The sequence below is a fragment of the Cervus elaphus genome, chromosome 19, assembly GCF_910594005.1.
Source record: "Cervus elaphus chromosome 19, mCerEla1.1, whole genome shotgun sequence".
Classification (NCBI taxonomy): domain Eukaryota; kingdom Metazoa; phylum Chordata; class Mammalia; order Artiodactyla; family Cervidae; genus Cervus; species Cervus elaphus.
In genome coordinates, this window is record NC_057833.1 from 14,290,717 (window position 1) to 14,307,741 (window position 17,025).

Sequence of the window (17,025 nt, forward strand, 5' to 3'; positions counted from 1 at the left end):
TCTATATATTATGCTTACATAATCTATGAAGTTAAATTTAAAATGTATGGTTTCCACTTTGGTTTAGGTTTGAAAACACATATTTCAGATTAAATGGGGGTCTATCATATTTTAACAGAGTCGAGAGAAAGAACTTATGGACTTCAGTAAATCAGTAAATGAAGCACGTTCAAAGATGGATGTAGCTCAATCAGAACTTGATATCTATCTCAGTCGTCATAATACTGCAGTGTCTCAATTAAGTAAAGCCAAAGAAGCTCTAATGGCAGCTTCTGAGACTCTCAAAGAAAGGAAAGCTGCAATTGGAGATATAGAGGCAAAACTCCCTCAAACTGAACGTGAGCTAAAGGAGGTAAATCTTTGCTTCTGCGTTTCATATGAACATTATTTATCAACCCTAGTTTTATTTATTTTCATACATGTTTACATACTTATTTTTTTTAATCTCAACATCTGGTGTGACTGATAGATTTTGTTGCTGTTGTTTAGTGTAATCTTCCCCAAAAGAATGGGGTTAATATTTTCAGTACTCTATCTGATACAGATCAAATTGAGACTGTCAAGAAACTGTGTTCTACCCTCAAGTATCGCCATCATTACTTCCCATGGAAATAATTTAAACAAAAGAAAGGTTTTGTTTCCCTAAATGTAAATGTAGACAACTTATGCAGTGATACAGGAAAGTCAAATAAATGTGTGTGTGTGAACAAATATTCAAGTCAACTGTCGTAGTGTTTTTTTCTATTTTTGAACTTAAGAATATACTTTCTTTGTTGGGACTGCAAGTTGTTGAACTAATCAAGATATCTTACTTAGTTCATCAATCTTCTCTCCTCTCCTTGAGTAAGGAATTTCATAACTTTAATTTCCAAAGCATCATTAGACAAATTGCAATAGAAGATGCTCTTTGAAGTGAAATGACACCGAAAATAAAGTCTCTTTCATTTTAGTAAATGCACACTGATTGGTCATCAGAAAACTTTGTGGCCATGTAGAATTTAAATGTAAATTTAGATTATATTCAGTTATGACTTCTGTCTTCCTGGTGATTCAGTTTATTTTTGGGTAAATTGTGTTTATAACTTGAGCTTCTACTTGAAACCAGTATGACTGGTAATAGAGGTAACAATTTAAAACCAGGAAATGAAAGAGAATGTCAATTGGAAAAATGACTGCTCTAAATTGGTAAACTGAGAAACTGAGAATTAGGATTTTTGTGTACATGTGTGAGGTTTCTCTTTTGTTGGCAGCCTGACATTTTTGTATAGAAATAGTACTGTTCACTCATCATGTTTCCCTTTGTTTCAGAGCTGTGCTTTTGTTTTCCTTGGTTTAATAAGAATAATGAATTATGCTATATAACACTATATAATTTAACAAATATTTGATATATAATAAACTAAATAATAGATTTATTTAGAAAGCAAACCACAGTATTAATCATAGCCATACCCAGTCACCCATATCTAGAATCCTATATTGAGATCTATTTTTGATTAGTTTAAGAATATAAGAATTAGGAAACATTTATGCATAATTATGTGGTACAAAACTGGGATTTCCACAACCCTAGCTCTACTCATTCTATCAAATCAGTGCACTGCTCCTAGACTATATTGAGGTTGTTCTTATTATTGACCCAGATAATTTATGCCCCCTTTAAAATAGAAAACCCATCCATATTTTTCAAAATCAAAGCAGCAGTTACAATGTGATGGCATAGTTCTGGTTCAGGTGTTCATTATTATTGGCCTTTTCCTATGTTGTAATAAGGGTGTCTGCTTTGGGAGTTCATTTTCTTTACTTTCACCTTTAGAAAGAAAAAGAACTTCAAAAACTTACACAAGAAGAAATAAATTTCAGAAGTTTGGTTCGTGATCTTTTCCAAAAAGTTGAAGAAGCAAAGAGTTCCTTAGCAATGAATCGAAGTAGGGGAAAAGTCCTTGATGCAATAATTCAAGAAAAAAAATCTGGCAGAATTCCAGGAATATATGGACGACTGGTAAATTTATTTATAAATAACTATACATTTTTCTCAGACATTGTAATTTTCTTAACTTTAAAATAACTGTATATTAAGGTTTTTTTTAAGCATTTTGCTTTTACACTCAGGCATAGTAAAATTCTTTGTGTTATGGATCCTTTCACATTAAAAGTTAAGGAAGTGCAAGTACAAGTCGCTCAATTGTGTCCACCTCTCTGCGACCCCATGAACTATACAGTCCATGGATTTCTCCAGGCCAGAATACTGGAGTGGGAGCCTTACACTTCTCCAGGGGATCTTCCCAACCCAGGGATCAAACCCAGGTCTCGTGCATTGCAGGCAGCTTCTTTACCCCTGAGCCATAGGGAAGCCCATTAAAAATTAAGTTTGGGATAGTTATAGTCACTTTAAGAAAACGATCCAATTCTATTGATATACTTACCTACTTTTTTCTTTAAAAAAATAAGAATTTGATAAATTATATTCTGAGCTTTATACCATTATACTGAGGGTTGTAGCTAGAGTTTAGGAAAATCGCAAAGGATGCTGTCAAAACTTAAGGCTAGGGATAGTGGGTACCTGAAGCGTGAACTCCTGAACCTGAAGAAGGAAGGGAATTTGGCCATTGCTAGAGGTAGCTGGAAGGAAGTGAGGAAAATAAATATTTCAACCCCATTCATCTATTCTACCATTTCTGGCTGGTGCCTCAGTTTGTCTTCAGCTGGAGAGCCAGAAGAACCAATTAGTGCACTCCCTGAGTCAGCCTTCCGGAGAAGGAAGCAGGAGGTGGTGGTTCAGAAGGGCAGGTGAAAATCACCTGGCATAGTTGCTTCCACAGCTTCATGTCAAGGACTTCTGCCTTTGTTTTTTGAAGATACACAGTTTGGTCCTGTTCCTCTGCTCAAGGAAAAATGAAACTAGTTGGTTAATGCTCCCTGATAGCTAAGTTATTAATAGACAAACAGATTTACTTAGATGGTTTTCAATAATTCAGAGTTTTATTATTCTATAAGTTATTTTGCTTATAACAATTATAGGTTTCAAATCTTCACATTATACATTTTCACTTACATGTAGTGAAAAGAGTTCTGTTCATTTTGTGCTCATTAAAATTTCAGACTGTATATCCATAAGTTTTTTTTTTAAAGGTGGATAAAAGCCTTAGTAGTGATTGCCTCTGCAGAAGAGAAAGATCGAATGTGAGGGACACTTAAATTTTTCATTGTATACCATTTTTGTACTTTTGTAAACTGTATGTAGGTATAGTTCTTCAATTAAATGAAAAATCTGTATAAATAGAAATGATCCTGTGCCTAATTCCCTGCTGATTTGATTGTGCATTGATTTTTTTCCCCCCTCCTCTTATTTATTAGGGGGACTTAGGAACAATTGATGAAAAATACGATGTTGCTATTTCATCTTGTTGTCATGCATTAGACTACATTGTTGTTGATTCTATTGATACAGCCCAAGAATGTGTAAACTTCCTTAAAAGACAAAATATTGGAGTTGCAACCTTCATAGGTTTGGATAAGGTGGGTATTTATAATGTACCTGTATTTTGGTTTTTAAGTGCCAGGTGTTGGTTGATTTTGAATCCTAGGTTTTTCTTCATAGTTGCTTCAGTGAACCACCTAGTAAGTTTTGAGGATTATATTAGGCTCTAGGGGTTACATTGTTGTGAGAAAAAAAAACTTGTACTGCCTCCCCTAAAGTAACATGCATTCTTATGTTGGAGTGACTGGTAGTTTGCTATGCTAACTTCCATCTTCAATAACTACTTTTTTAAAAAATAGAAAAACACTTAAATATAATTCACAATCGTAAAATTATTTTAAAATAATATAGTTCAATGGATTTTAGTACATTCACAGAATTGATTGTTCTACCATGACCGCTGTCTAATTCCGGAATATTCATTACCCCAAGAAAGGAACCCCATACGCCTCAGCAATCACTACCCTTGTTCTCCCACCCCCCTGCAACCTTTAACTGACTTTTTGTCTCTAGGTTTATGTATTCTGGACATTGTGTATAAATGAAATAACATAATATGTAGCCTTTTGTTTATGGCTTCTTCTACTTGGTGTTCAAAGTTCATCCATGATGGAACTTTCTTGGTGGTTCAGCAGTTAAGACTATGCTTCCACTGCAAGTGGCAGAGATTTGATCCCTTTTATGGGAACTAAGATCCAGCTCCCTGTCTGCTCTTTTTTTTAAAAAAGTTCATGTTGCATCATCAGCACTTTAATCCTTTTTATTGCCAAATGCTCTTCCCTTTTCCATTATGTTCTGTAGCACATTTTGTTTATCCATACATCAATTGGTGGACATTTGTGTTGTTTCCGTGTTTAGGCTGTTTATGGTTAATACTGCCATGAATGTTCATGTACACAGGTTTTTGTACACCAACTTTTCGTGTGCTTATTTATTGGCCATTTCTTTATCTTCTGTTCAGATTCTTATTCATTAATTGGTTTGTCTTACTGTTGTAAGAGTTCTTTATATATTTTGGATATAAGTCTTATCAGATACACGGTTTGCAAATATTTTCTCCCATTTTGTGAGCCATCTTTTCACGTTCTTGTGATGGAGCCTCTGAAGCACAAATTTTAGATAGCAGTCTATTTACTTTTGGTTGCTTGGGTACTGGGTGTCATATCTAAGAAGCTACCGTGTAATCCTAATGTCAGGGTGATTTACTTTCTCTGTTTTATGAGCTTTAGTGCTTTGGGTTTTACATTTAGTTCTTTAATCCATGTTAATTTTATAAAGTGGGGGATCAAGCTACTCTTTGGGGTATTGGGTTGTTCTGACACCTTTTATATTCTTTCCCCATTGAATTTTCTTGGCATGCTCATCAAAAACCAACCAATCATAAATGTAAGAGTTTATTTCTGGCCTCTTATTTATGTCTGACTTTGCATTGATATCACACTGTCTTGATCACTGTAGATTTGTAGTAAGCTTTAAAATCAGGAGTCCTTTAAGTTTGTTCTTTAATATCTTTTTTTAATATAAATGGGATTTTCTTAATCTCATTTTCAGATTATTTATTGTTAGTGTATAGAAATACAGTTTCTACATATTGATCTTATGTTCTGCAGCTTTGCTGAATTCATGTTAGTTTTAATAGTTCTTTCATGTGAGGATTCCTCAGAATTTTAATATATATAAGATCAGATCATCTGTGAATAGAGATAATTTTACAATATCTTTTTCTTAAATAACAATAAATATTGTTATGTAGATAACTAAGAACTTTGTATACATATCCTTATGTTTAACATGTGTATTCTATAATGTGTAACATGTATTCTATAAAAGATACCTAAAGAAACATCTTTTTTTTTTTTCTTTTTTTTTAGATGGCAGTGTGGGCAAAGAAAATGACCAAAATTCAAACTCCTGAGAATACTCCTCGGTTATTTGATTTAGTAAAAGTAAAAGATGGGGCAATTCGCCAAGCTTTTTACTTTGCCTTACGGGATACCTTAGTAGCTGACAGCTTAGATCAAGCCACACGAGTAGCTTATCAAAAAGATAGAAGATGGAGAGTGGTAACATTACAAGGGCAAATCATAGAACAGTCAGGTAATAGTTTTTTTCCTTTGCTATTGAGTCTATTTAATCCTGTTTGGGGGGATACATACATGTAAGTCTGACTTCTCTATTCTCCAGGTACAATGACTGGCGGTGGAAGCAAAGTAATGAAAGGAAGGATGGGTTCATCAGTTGTTGTTGAAATCTCAGAAGAAGAGGTCAGAAATTATAGTCGAGACATTTTTGTTAAAGCAGCTTTATTGATACATAACATACTATAGAACATTCTACTATTTTAAATGTACTATAATCATATTTTCAATTAACAGGTTGAACTTGCTATAAATGGCTAGTGTATAAGCTGTGGGATTTCATATGAACCCTGTTAAAGTTCTAAAAGTATGTTAATTAAAAAGTATGTACTCAGCATACATATCTTTTTCTGTTATCACACTTGGATCATATAATTTATTTCACTATTAACTTACTGTTTGACGTTTGTTTCTTCACAGTTACTGCTGTATTACATTATCTTTTGTATTTCAAAATAATGACTTAAATTGTAAATATAGCAAAGACTTCTGATATGTTTCCAGGTTTTTATCTCAAAATATTTTGTTTCCAGAAGTAAAATAGAATGTCAAAATGCCCAAAAGAACCTATGTTCCATTATCACAATCAGAACACTATACTACTTTCTTCCTTAAAGTTCTGAAGTAGTTTATATTCTTCCTCTTAAATATTTGGATAGTATACCTTCACTATAACTATAATTGATTATACAACACTTAAAATTGCCTTTTCACCTGAATCTATGATGCAGAAGTTAGTTGACCATCTCCTAAGCATTAGGTTTTAGAATTGGAACTGGGGTGTTTGCTGTGTTTCTAGTCTTTTTTTTTTTTAATTGGAAGATAATTGCTTTACAGTGTTGTGTTGGTTTCTGCCGTACATCAGCATGAATCAGCAATAGGTATACATGTGTCCCCTCCCTCTTGAACCTCCCTCCCTGTTTCTAGTCTTTAAGATCAGAAATTTGGGTTTTCATCATTTCATAAATTGCTGTTAATCTGAAATAACTCTTGTTGGAGTAAACTTAATTCACTGGTATTTTTCTTTGTAGGTAAATAAAATGGAATCACAGTTGCAGAGAGACTCTCAAAAAGCAGTGCAAATTCAGGAACAGAAAGTACAACTGGAAGAAGCAATACTTAGGTTAAGGCATAGTGAACGAGAAATGAGGAATACACTAGAAAAGTTTTCTGCAAGCATCCAGGTACCTTTTTACCAATATTAGCTGAAACTGTTGGAATTCAACAGCAATTTGGCAGAAGCATTTTATTGTTTGCTTATAATTTTTAAAATATAAAGGGGAGGGGGAGGTTGGGTTAGGGTCTAATGATTTTTGTTTCCTTGAGTACTAATAGATACATGTCCTGTCACAATGTTGCTCCAGCCATAGCTGTTTCTGGTTTCCATTTGGACATGACAGAAATGTGTCTTTCTGTAACAATGACCCTTTATTTTATTCTCCTTACAAAGTGGAAAGTTTTCTTAATTACAAAAAAGCAATGCATGCCCACAGTCTCTTTAAAAAAACAAAACCAGGAAAGTTTTTAGAAAATACGCAAAAGATTATCACCTTCAGTTTTTGTGTATGGCCTTTAACTTTTAGTGGCAGTATCTAGTTTGCGTGTATGTGTTTATGTATGTGGTAGATGTTGATTTACCTACTAAGTTTGCATATGGATTTTTATAGTCTTATAGTAACTTTTCTTCACTCAGTAATTAGCTTCCTTTTTAAGCAAATGTAAATTTAATTTGTGTGCAATTATATTGACATAGTTTGTACCATAGTTTGATAAAGGTTTTTCTGTGTTGGCTGTGTACACCACTATGTTTTAAATATTCTTGTTAGGCATACCTTAATATGCTCATCCAATTATTTCCTTAGTGCTAAAATTATAATTATCACCCAGTATGTGTACAATGTTTTTAAGCATTTGGTGCATAATGCCAAATTGTTCTCGAAAAGTTCTAATTCATTTACTACTGGTAGCATATACAAATAATTTTTCTAAGTGAACACTAAGTAGTCTTCAGTATTTTCTAAGTTTGCTACACGGATGTCCTAAAAAATAGCATTTAACTTGTCTTTGTAATGAATTTATACATTTCATATGTTTTGTTGGCCATTTTCAATTTTTGTATTTATTGTTTATGTTTTCTGCCCTTGTTAGTTTTTGTGTTTTTCTTAAAGATTTTAAGTACCTTTATTAATTTAAAATGTTTAAAGCAAATACTATTTTTTGTAAGTTAAAATACTGGCCTTGAATTTTAAAACATTCTGTAGCGTTTATCAGAGCAAGAAGAATATTTGAATGTCCAAGTTAAGGAACTTGAAGCTAATGTACTTGCTACAGTCCCTGACAAAAAACAGCAGAAATTGCTTGAAGAAAATGTCAGTGCTTTCAAGACAGGTATGTTTAAATACAGACTTTTTCCCCTATATTGTCAAAAACAGGTTTGTAATATTTGTAATGTTTAAGATCACAATTTGTAGAATAAAAAGTAGTAGGGTATATATATTACATTCAAGTGACTACTGTTAATACGGTTTTTATTTTTATTTCATCCTCAGAAGGTTATAAAGTAAGTACTAATAAGTATGTCATTTGACAGATAAGAAAACAGGCACAGAATGGTTTATATAATTTGCTCAAGGTCATATAATGTATGGTGGTGATATAGGAATTCAGGATGAAGGCAATCTGATTCCAATACCTGTGCTGTTAATGAGAACTTAAAGAACATATATTTTTCTTTCCAGAACTTTTTTCTTCCTCTGTATATAAAAACATGTAAGTGTTCTACCAAAGTTACTCAACAAGAAAGGGAATTAGTTCATAGGCTCATAGTCAGAATTGGCTTTGACATTAAAATCCTCTGGCCGTGTACTTGAGTAGCCCACTTCTATTTCCATGTTCAGGTCATCTAGTCACTCAGTCATATCCAACTCTGTGTGTGACCCCATGGTCCGCCAGGCTCCTCTGTCCGTGGGATTCTCCAAGCAAGAATACTAGAGTGGGTTGCCAGTTCCTTCTCCAGGGGATCTTCCTGACCCAGAAATCAAACTGAGGTTTCCCACATCGTAGGCAGATTCTTTACCATCTGAGCCACCAGGGAAGCCCACTTCATGTTGGCTTCAGTTAAACGTACATAGGTGTCATCTTAGTGCAGGAGGAGGTAACAGTGAGTTTCGCAGTATTTCAGTGACCCCAGGAAACACAGCCTTCATCACATCAAGACAGACCCTTTTTACAGTCTGGTTCATGAGCAAAGGAACACAAATACTGATTGTTCATCCATACGTATTAGATGGACTAGAATTGGAGCAATTATCCAAATGTTAAAAAAAAATGAGGGACTTTTCTTCCAAAAGAAAAAGAAGTGAAAAGATTGTAAGCAGACAGATGTCCACTGTGCACATTGCATATTAATATAAAAAAAATATTTTATTTTTGTAGTCATATTTACTTATATTTTTAATACTGAGGTATTCACTCAAAAAAGTATCTGCTACTGACCAAGCTTTGTTTTAGATGCTATTGATCAAGCTGTGAACAAAATAAAGTCCCTCTTTTCAAGGAATTCACCCTTAAGAGATAAGGAAGCTAAACAAATAGATCACATACTATAACAGGTGGTACTAGGTGATAAAAGTAAAACCAGGAAAATGGTACCAGATGGGGATTCAGATAGACACAGTGGTTAGACAGGCTACTGCTAGAGATTTGAGCAGAGACCCAAGGAAAGTATGAGTGCAAATGTAGAAGAGCATTCCAGGAAGAATGTAGAGACCCTAGGGCAGAAAGTAGTATGTCAGAAGTTTCTAGCAAGGAATCCCTAGAATTAACTGATAGAGTAATCCAGATAATGTAGAGCCTCATAGGCCATGTCTCCAGGGGGAATTAAAAGCCATTGCAGAGTGATATACAGGGAGGTGACATAACCTGACAGGACCTTTTTTTTCTTTGCATTTATTTTGGATTTGTATTTTGTTCTTGCAGACACAGACTTCACCCTACTCCTCCTTCCCCAGGGTACCTACAGAATTTGTTTCTGCTTTGATGGACCCTAGTGGTCAAACAAAAAATAAATCTTTGTCATTTATAACAACACTGTCATTGAGAGACTACAAGAATTTGTATTTAGTTTGAAAAGGACTCCTTGACTTTATTAGGAGCCATATATATATATATATATATATATATATATATATCTCCTCGTGGAAGTACTGGTTATTATTAGTAGACTTTCTTAATGTCTGATATGGAAGCCCACTTATGCAAGCATATCTTTAAGATTAAATATTTCATTTTACATTAATTTAGATTTTAAAAATTGGCAAATGTGTGGCGAATAAAAGGAGCAAGCTGGTATAAAATGGTGACATTGAAATTACAAATTACATTATGTCCATTTTCCCCTCCTATTTCTAAGAGACATGCTACTATAAATAGGCAGGGAAATTTAATGCATGTTAGGTACTTTAAAATAAGGAAAATGATGTTCTGAAGAGGGGAACCCTTTCCAGTTGCGTACTTGGTCCGTCCCAGTGAAGTCACAATGCCATGACCCCACAGCAGCTAGTACTCTACCCCACAAGGGAGCTAAGCACACAGACTCGCCACTGTTAGCAAAACAGTTCTTTCAATAAATACAATATCTTTAAGGGAGAGGGGAGAGTTAGAAGACTAAAAGGGGCAGGGTTTTGTTTAGCCTTTTTTTTTTTTTTAAATCAAGTGGTGATCTCAGAAATACAAAAAATAGACATTGTAATTAAACTCACTAGATGAGCTTTTAAAATCAGACTAAAGAATTCTCTGATAAATGTGGAACAAAAAGATAATTGTAAAATGTGGAGAATATTGAAATTCCCTCTTACCTAACAGAATAGACAGTCAAGAGGAAACCACAGTTAAGTCTTTTCCTCTCAGCAAATCCTACCTGCTTTCTCCTATGCTAAATGCTACATACCTCCCACAGAAGCTTTATGGGAGTTTCTTTCTATAAGTTGGCACTGTATCTGCTTCCTTTCTAGACATAGGTGTAGATAGCTTGAACCCCTTAGCTTTTTGCCACCTTTCATCTTTCCTATGTCATATAATGATTAGGGTTCAGATATGGAGAACAGAATCCACTCTGGCTAGTGTAAATAGAATTTTTGGTGCAGGAATGTGCATTTAAGAGAGAAAATGATTGTTTATAGGATCATTGTGATAACTTAAATTCTAGGATAAACGCTAAGAATAATTTCCAGAGCTACTCTGCAAAACCATGAAAGAAACTATACCGCCTCTTCTACAATTGAAAAGCCATCTCTCAAAGTAGGAAGATGACACTATAACTGCCAACAGCAGAAGCACATTGTTACCTATCATAATCCACCCCGACAAAGTTAATGCCATTGCCTGTCGGTTTTCACAAAACTCTTGACAGAACATCAGAGCCTCTACTGCCACCAAGAAAACTTTTCCATGACTTCCAGCAGAAACATGCTCAGTTCATCACTTTTGCCATCCAAATTGTGTGAATTTTTCTTGATAGAATGGACTTAAATTTATGTCTAAACACTAGGTACAGGGGAATCTAGGAAGTGTAACTTAAGAGCCTTCTGTGCCACAGAGAAAAGTGCCACTTTACTCTATCTCCCCCACTTTGTTATAGAGAAGAGAATTCGAGGGTTAGCAGAATCAAATAACCACAGCTTCTTCACCCCCAGTCTGTAGTTGGGTACAGAGTCTAAGGGTAAAAAATCATTATGAGACAGATAGTCAAAGTACCCTATAAACAGTATGAAGCCATTAAGAAATATGGGTTATGTTCACAGCTGAGCCAGAGAATTAACTATATGTTGTTGTAACACCATTTGTTTTCATATAGGGCATTCTGGTTTTGTGTTTGGAGTTTTGCTTTGTTTTTGAGGCCCTTTTCCTCAAATGTTTAAAGTTTCTTTTGCATGCGTCAGGTTAAGTTGTACTGACTGAAGAAATTTATTGAATGCATCTAACAAATGATGCTTATTAGTGTAGAAACACAAATTAATTTTACTTTTTTTTATCCCCCCAGAGTATAACAGTGTGGCTGAGAGAGCTGGTAAAGTGGAAGCTGAGGTTAAAAGGTTACACAATATCATCGTAGAAATCAATAACCATAAACTCAAGGCCCAACAAGACAAACTTGATAAAATAAATAAGCAATTAGATGAATGTGCTTCTGCTATTACTAAGGCACAAGTGGCAATCAAGACTGCTGACAGGTAGAGTTTGCATACTGCCCTGTCTTCCTCTTCCCTACATCACACTGAAACGGGGGTTAATATTTAAAGTTAATGTCCAATAAATGTTTGCTGTTACTTTTTAAGATCTGACATTGTTACCTAGTAGGATTTTAATAGGTGGAGGCCAATAATAAACATTTATCGTATGATTAGTTTGTAAAAACTGATAAAACAGGTATGGCTTACCAAAATGTGGTTATGTAACTCCCCAGTTGTGAGGACATAGAAGTTAAGAGTTTCATTTCTCTGGTTTAGAGGATTAGATGGTGATTCATTTAAATAGATCTAGGTCTTAGGAGAATAAGAAGGATGAGATCTATTAGCATAATTGTTTTCGTAACTGAAAATTTTAATTAGATTATTCCATTGTCCCAAAAAGTTTTTAATACATTCATAATACAGGTCTTGTTTTAAATTTTAGAGTATTAAAGTATTCTAAAATAAAGCACAGTATGTATACAATGTTGAAATATAAACAGCTGTTTGTCTTAGAATTATAAATTGGTTGCATAGTGATTATCTGGTTATTCAGTTATTGCAGTGTCCTTTGTTAAAAGGTGCTAATTAATATAAACACAGGTATCAGTCACAGGGGAAAAATAGTTGTGTGTGTGTGTCATTGTCATCCCTGTTGTCCTTTGTTCCATTTCCTCCCCTCACTCTGCCCAAAACACTTTCCCTGACTTGAACCAGGAAGTAATTTACTTGAAGGTATAGTTTCAAGAGTTAAAGATTTAAGAACCTCCAGTCTGAGAAGAAAATGACAAGACTATAATACTACAATGGACAATTTTGCTTCATAGTCTTAAGATTGAATGAAACTAAAATTTTATATAAGGAACTTTCATTAATTTATATTGAGAGTTTAATAAAATACACAACATCCCACAAATGTGTGTACAAACATAAAAATCAATCGAAAGATTTTTAGTAAAACAAGTTGTTTTTTTTTAAACATAAGTTTTTAAATCTGTGATCGAAAACAGTGTCACATTAATGTCATGAAAAGTTTTTAATATAAGATTTTGCTTGTTTAGAAATCTTAAAAAAGCACAAGACAGTGTCTTACGTACAGAGAAAGAAATAAAAGATACTGAGAAAGAAGTAGATGACTTAACAACAGAGCTAAAAAGTCTTGAAGACAAAGCCGCAGAGGTTGTAAAGAATACAAATGATGCAGAGGTAAGATGGGGAGAGGGTGCTATGTGAAGCAGTAGAGAATTATGGATGACATCAGTACCTTGTGTAGGAAGCATTCAGTAGGTTACACTTATGTTAACTTCCATCTGTGTAATAAAAAATGATCATTTTAACTTTCTGTAAATAAAAACATTTTCTTTAAAGTGAAAGAGGCAAGAGGCGAGAGTGCTGACTTCATCTTTGTAATGTGAAAATCCCTATTCTGAGATCATATCTATAGCAGCTCTTTTTGTTTTCTAGGCATCCTTACCAGAAATTCAGAAAGAACATCGAAACCTACTTGAAGAACTAAAAGTAATTCAGGAAAATGAACATGCTCTCCAAAAAGATGCACTTAGTATTAAGTTGAAACTTGAACAAATAGATGGTCACATTGGTGAACATAATTCTAAAATAAAATATTGGCAAAAAGAGGTGAGAATTGTTAGTCAAGTGTAAATTTAAAATACCCTTTATGAAAAAAGTTGGGGTTTGTGTTTTTGAAGTATGTTGTAATTCTTAATTTCAGGCTATATAATCACATCTCAGGTTTATAGGGAACAAAATGAACAGTATATAGAAGTTATTATATACAGAAAAATAAGAGTAATGGTTAGAATTAGTCAACATTTTCATCCCAGAGCTGATATAGAGATTGAACATGAACACTTGAGCACTACAACTATTTTTGTTTTTTAAGTCCTTTGAAAAATAGTTGATATAAAAATGAGTCACCACTTCTTATACGTCGTTCTGATAGGTAATTTGTCTTAAATTTGTGAGGTTTTTGTTTTTAATATATTTGGCTGTCAGGTCCTGGTTGCTCCATGCAGGATCTCTTATCACAGTGCATGAACTCTCTAGCTGTTAGACCTGGGCTTAGTTGCTCTGTAGCATGTGGAATGCTAATTTCCCAACCAGGAACTGAACCCACATCCCCTGCATTGCAAGGCAGCCTCTTAACCACTGGACCACCAGTGAAGTCCCTGAGAGGTTTTTTTTGAAACAATGAATTGTAACGCTGCATTTTCTAATATTCATCCAACTTTGTAGATTTCAAAAATAACACTGCATCCCATAGAAGATAATCATGTTGAAAAGGTTCCAGTTCTAAGCCCAGAAGAGCTTGAAGCAATCAAGAACCCAGATTCTATAACAAATCAAATCGCAGTTTTGGAAGCCCAGTGTCATGAAATGAAACCAAATCTTGGCGCCATTGCAGATTATAAAAAGAAGGTACAAGTAAATGACTCATGTGTAATGGTCAGAAAGTCTCTTCAGTCCTTAGCCTAAATTGTTAAGCCTTTATTATATAATTAGCAGTTTTAATTCTCATGTGAAATGTATACCATGTTTTTCTCATATTCTTTTCATAGGAAGAATTATATTTACAACGGGTAGCAGAATTGGATAAAATTACTAATGAAAGAGATAATTTTAGACAGGCATATGAAGATCTTCGAAAACAAAGACTTAATGAATTCATGGCAGGTTTTTATATAATAACAAATAAATTAAAGGAAAATTACCAAATGCTTACTTTGGGAGGCGATGCTGAGCTGGACCTTGTAGACAGCATGGATCCTTTCTCTGAAGGAATCACGTTCAGGTTTGTAATGATGCCATATACCAAGTTTTGGATTTTTCTGTTAACATCTTTGTACATATTCCCCAAACTTAGTATTTTTTAGGGGTGGGATATGACGGTTAAGTCTACAGCGTATTTTATTTGATAAATACTAGCTTGCCTACAGGTTTCCTGTGTAGCTCAGCTGGTAAAGAATCCACCTGCAATGCAGGAGACCCTGGTTCAGCTCATTGGTCAGCAAGTTCCCCTGGAGAAGGGATTGGCTACCCACTCCAGTATTCATGGGAAACAGGAAGACTAGCAAGAATTACTTACTGATCTACTGTTTAAATCTTAAATTTTTGTTGGGTGTTCTTATGTGTTCATCCTCCAATAATATTTTTATAAAATAACCCACCAATAATTTATATTTATGAAAAAGCAAGTTAGGTATTCCCAAGGAAGGTGGTAGAAGCCAATTACAGGAAACAAATCATGGAGTCTTAATTTAGTTTTACAAGTAATTTAAATGACAAGATTTTCTTAATTATTTCAGTGTTCGACCACCTAAGAAAAGTTGGAAGAAGATCTTCAACCTTTCAGGAGGAGAGAAAACACTTAGTTCATTGGCTTTAGTGTTTGCTCTTCATCACTATAAACCCACTCCCCTCTACTTCATGGATGAGATTGACGCAGCCCTTGATTTCAAAAATGTTTCTATTGTTGCATTTTACATATATGTAAGTAATCATTTAGAGCTTTTCATTCTGAGAATTATGTGTGTTCCCTAAACATTACACAAGGAATTCTATGAATTCTTTCGAGCTTTTGCCATTCTCTACTCCCATGGTATTAAAGGAGACCACTTTATTTGAGCGAAATAGTTCCATTTTGGTAAAGTAAAATATAAATGTAAATTAGTAGCAGAAACACAGATAGAACTTCTTTCTTTTCCCAGATCTTTTTTCTACTAGAAGACTTCTACTAGGCAACTATCCTTCCAAATACCTGAGTTGTTCTCTAACCCAGATACTATCTCATGAATTATCCATGTTGTCATTCTTTTTCATGTTAATTATCAATGTCATGTTCCAATTTATTGCCTAAGAAATATTTTAGGGAAGTAAAGTTAGATCTTTATTATGATTCATATATTTACATGTATAATTTTTCTAATTCTGTTTTTTCTCTTTAGGAACAAACAAAAAATGCCCAGTTCATAATAATTTCTCTTCGAAATAATATGTTTGAGATTTCAGATAGACTTATTGGAATTTACAAGACATACAATATAACAAAAAGTGTTGCAGTAAACCCAAAAGAAATTGCATCTAAAGGACTTTGCTAAACTTGCTTAATCTGAAGATTTTTCAAAATCTTACCATAGATTCAACATATTGTATTTCCTTTCTATTTGTAAAGGATATAAATTATGTAAAATACCTATTCTTAAATTGTATCATAGTTTCTATTTTATGCTCTTAATTAAGAGATGGTACAAGTTTAATAAAATATTCTCTATATGCCTGTTTCTAGGAGATTGTAAGAATCTGACAATTTTGTAAGTGGCAAACTATGGAGAAAATAAGATGCCTGGACAGTCAGATAACTTCCCCTTAGTTCCACAGTGCTACCTGCAGAGTTAAAAGTACATTCTTGATGAACAGTACAGTTGTAAACTAAATCATGTTAAACCAGTCATTCTGAATTGTAAGAGTGAGAATTTGAATATTATACATTCTTAAACTAATGTGCTTGACTGTTTAAACACTTGTGAAAGGGCCAGCAAATGTCTGAAATAACTTGAGTGGGTTGAAAAAGAAAAATACCCACTATAGTTGCTTCAGAAAAAGAATGATTTAAGTGTATAAGGATTAATTTCTTTTGTATAAATGGAAATTAGGTTGCAGTACTGTTTGTCCATCAAGTTGTAAAAGGCTTTCTTGTTATTGTGTTACACTGCATTAGCTCAAGAATATACTACTGGAAATAAGATGGCAACCACTTCATTTTCAGAAAAAATCCTGGTATTGAATCAGAAGTCTGGTCTAAGCTATTCAGTATCTAGATAGAGAGCCTGAGAATTAAAATTCAAAATAACCTTGTTATTCATAGTGCATTATTGTTTAGGTACTAAAACCCAACAAAGACAGTCTGTGTCATAATCAGTAAGATGTAAATACATTAGCATGGACTTAAATAAAGGAAGATCTAAAATTCAAGTATGGTCATTTGTTTATAAAGTCAAGATTATACAAGGGAAAGGTAACTAGAAAAAATTATCAGTATAATCAAGGTCTTTTCATTGGTGAGAACAGAGATGAATTTAATATTTTTCTATTTTCATAACTAATAGATAAGTGTAGTGCTTTTAAAAAGTTAAAGTAGATAATGCCCATAGCCCATAAG

General features: G+C 33.8%; 1 protein-coding gene across 5 annotated transcripts in view; it reads left to right on the top strand.

The window, feature by feature from the left end:
- SMC4 (structural maintenance of chromosomes 4) overlaps positions 1-16,838 on the top strand; it is a 32,792-nt gene extending 15,954 nt beyond the window's left edge. For all 5 annotated transcript variants that reach the window (XM_043875285.1, XM_043875286.1, XM_043875282.1 and 2 more), the window contains 14 exons: positions 119-352; positions 1,817-2,002; positions 3,358-3,519; positions 5,353-5,578; positions 5,666-5,745; positions 6,651-6,803; positions 7,881-8,007; positions 11,660-11,849; positions 12,908-13,052; positions 13,311-13,484; positions 14,103-14,285; positions 14,426-14,658; positions 15,173-15,356; positions 15,812-16,838. In XM_043875285.1, the coding sequence (XP_043731220.1) occupies positions 119-352; positions 1,817-2,002; positions 3,358-3,519; positions 5,353-5,578; positions 5,666-5,745; positions 6,651-6,803; positions 7,881-8,007; positions 11,660-11,849; positions 12,908-13,052; positions 13,311-13,484; positions 14,103-14,285; positions 14,426-14,658; positions 15,173-15,356; positions 15,812-15,964 (2,430 nt within the window). In that variant the 3' untranslated portion in view covers positions 15,965-16,838. The remainder of the gene's footprint in view (positions 1-118; positions 353-1,816; positions 2,003-3,357; positions 3,520-5,352; positions 5,579-5,665; positions 5,746-6,650; positions 6,804-7,880; positions 8,008-11,659; positions 11,850-12,907; positions 13,053-13,310; positions 13,485-14,102; positions 14,286-14,425; positions 14,659-15,172; positions 15,357-15,811) is intronic.
- Positions 16,839-17,025: the final 187 nt, after the last annotated feature.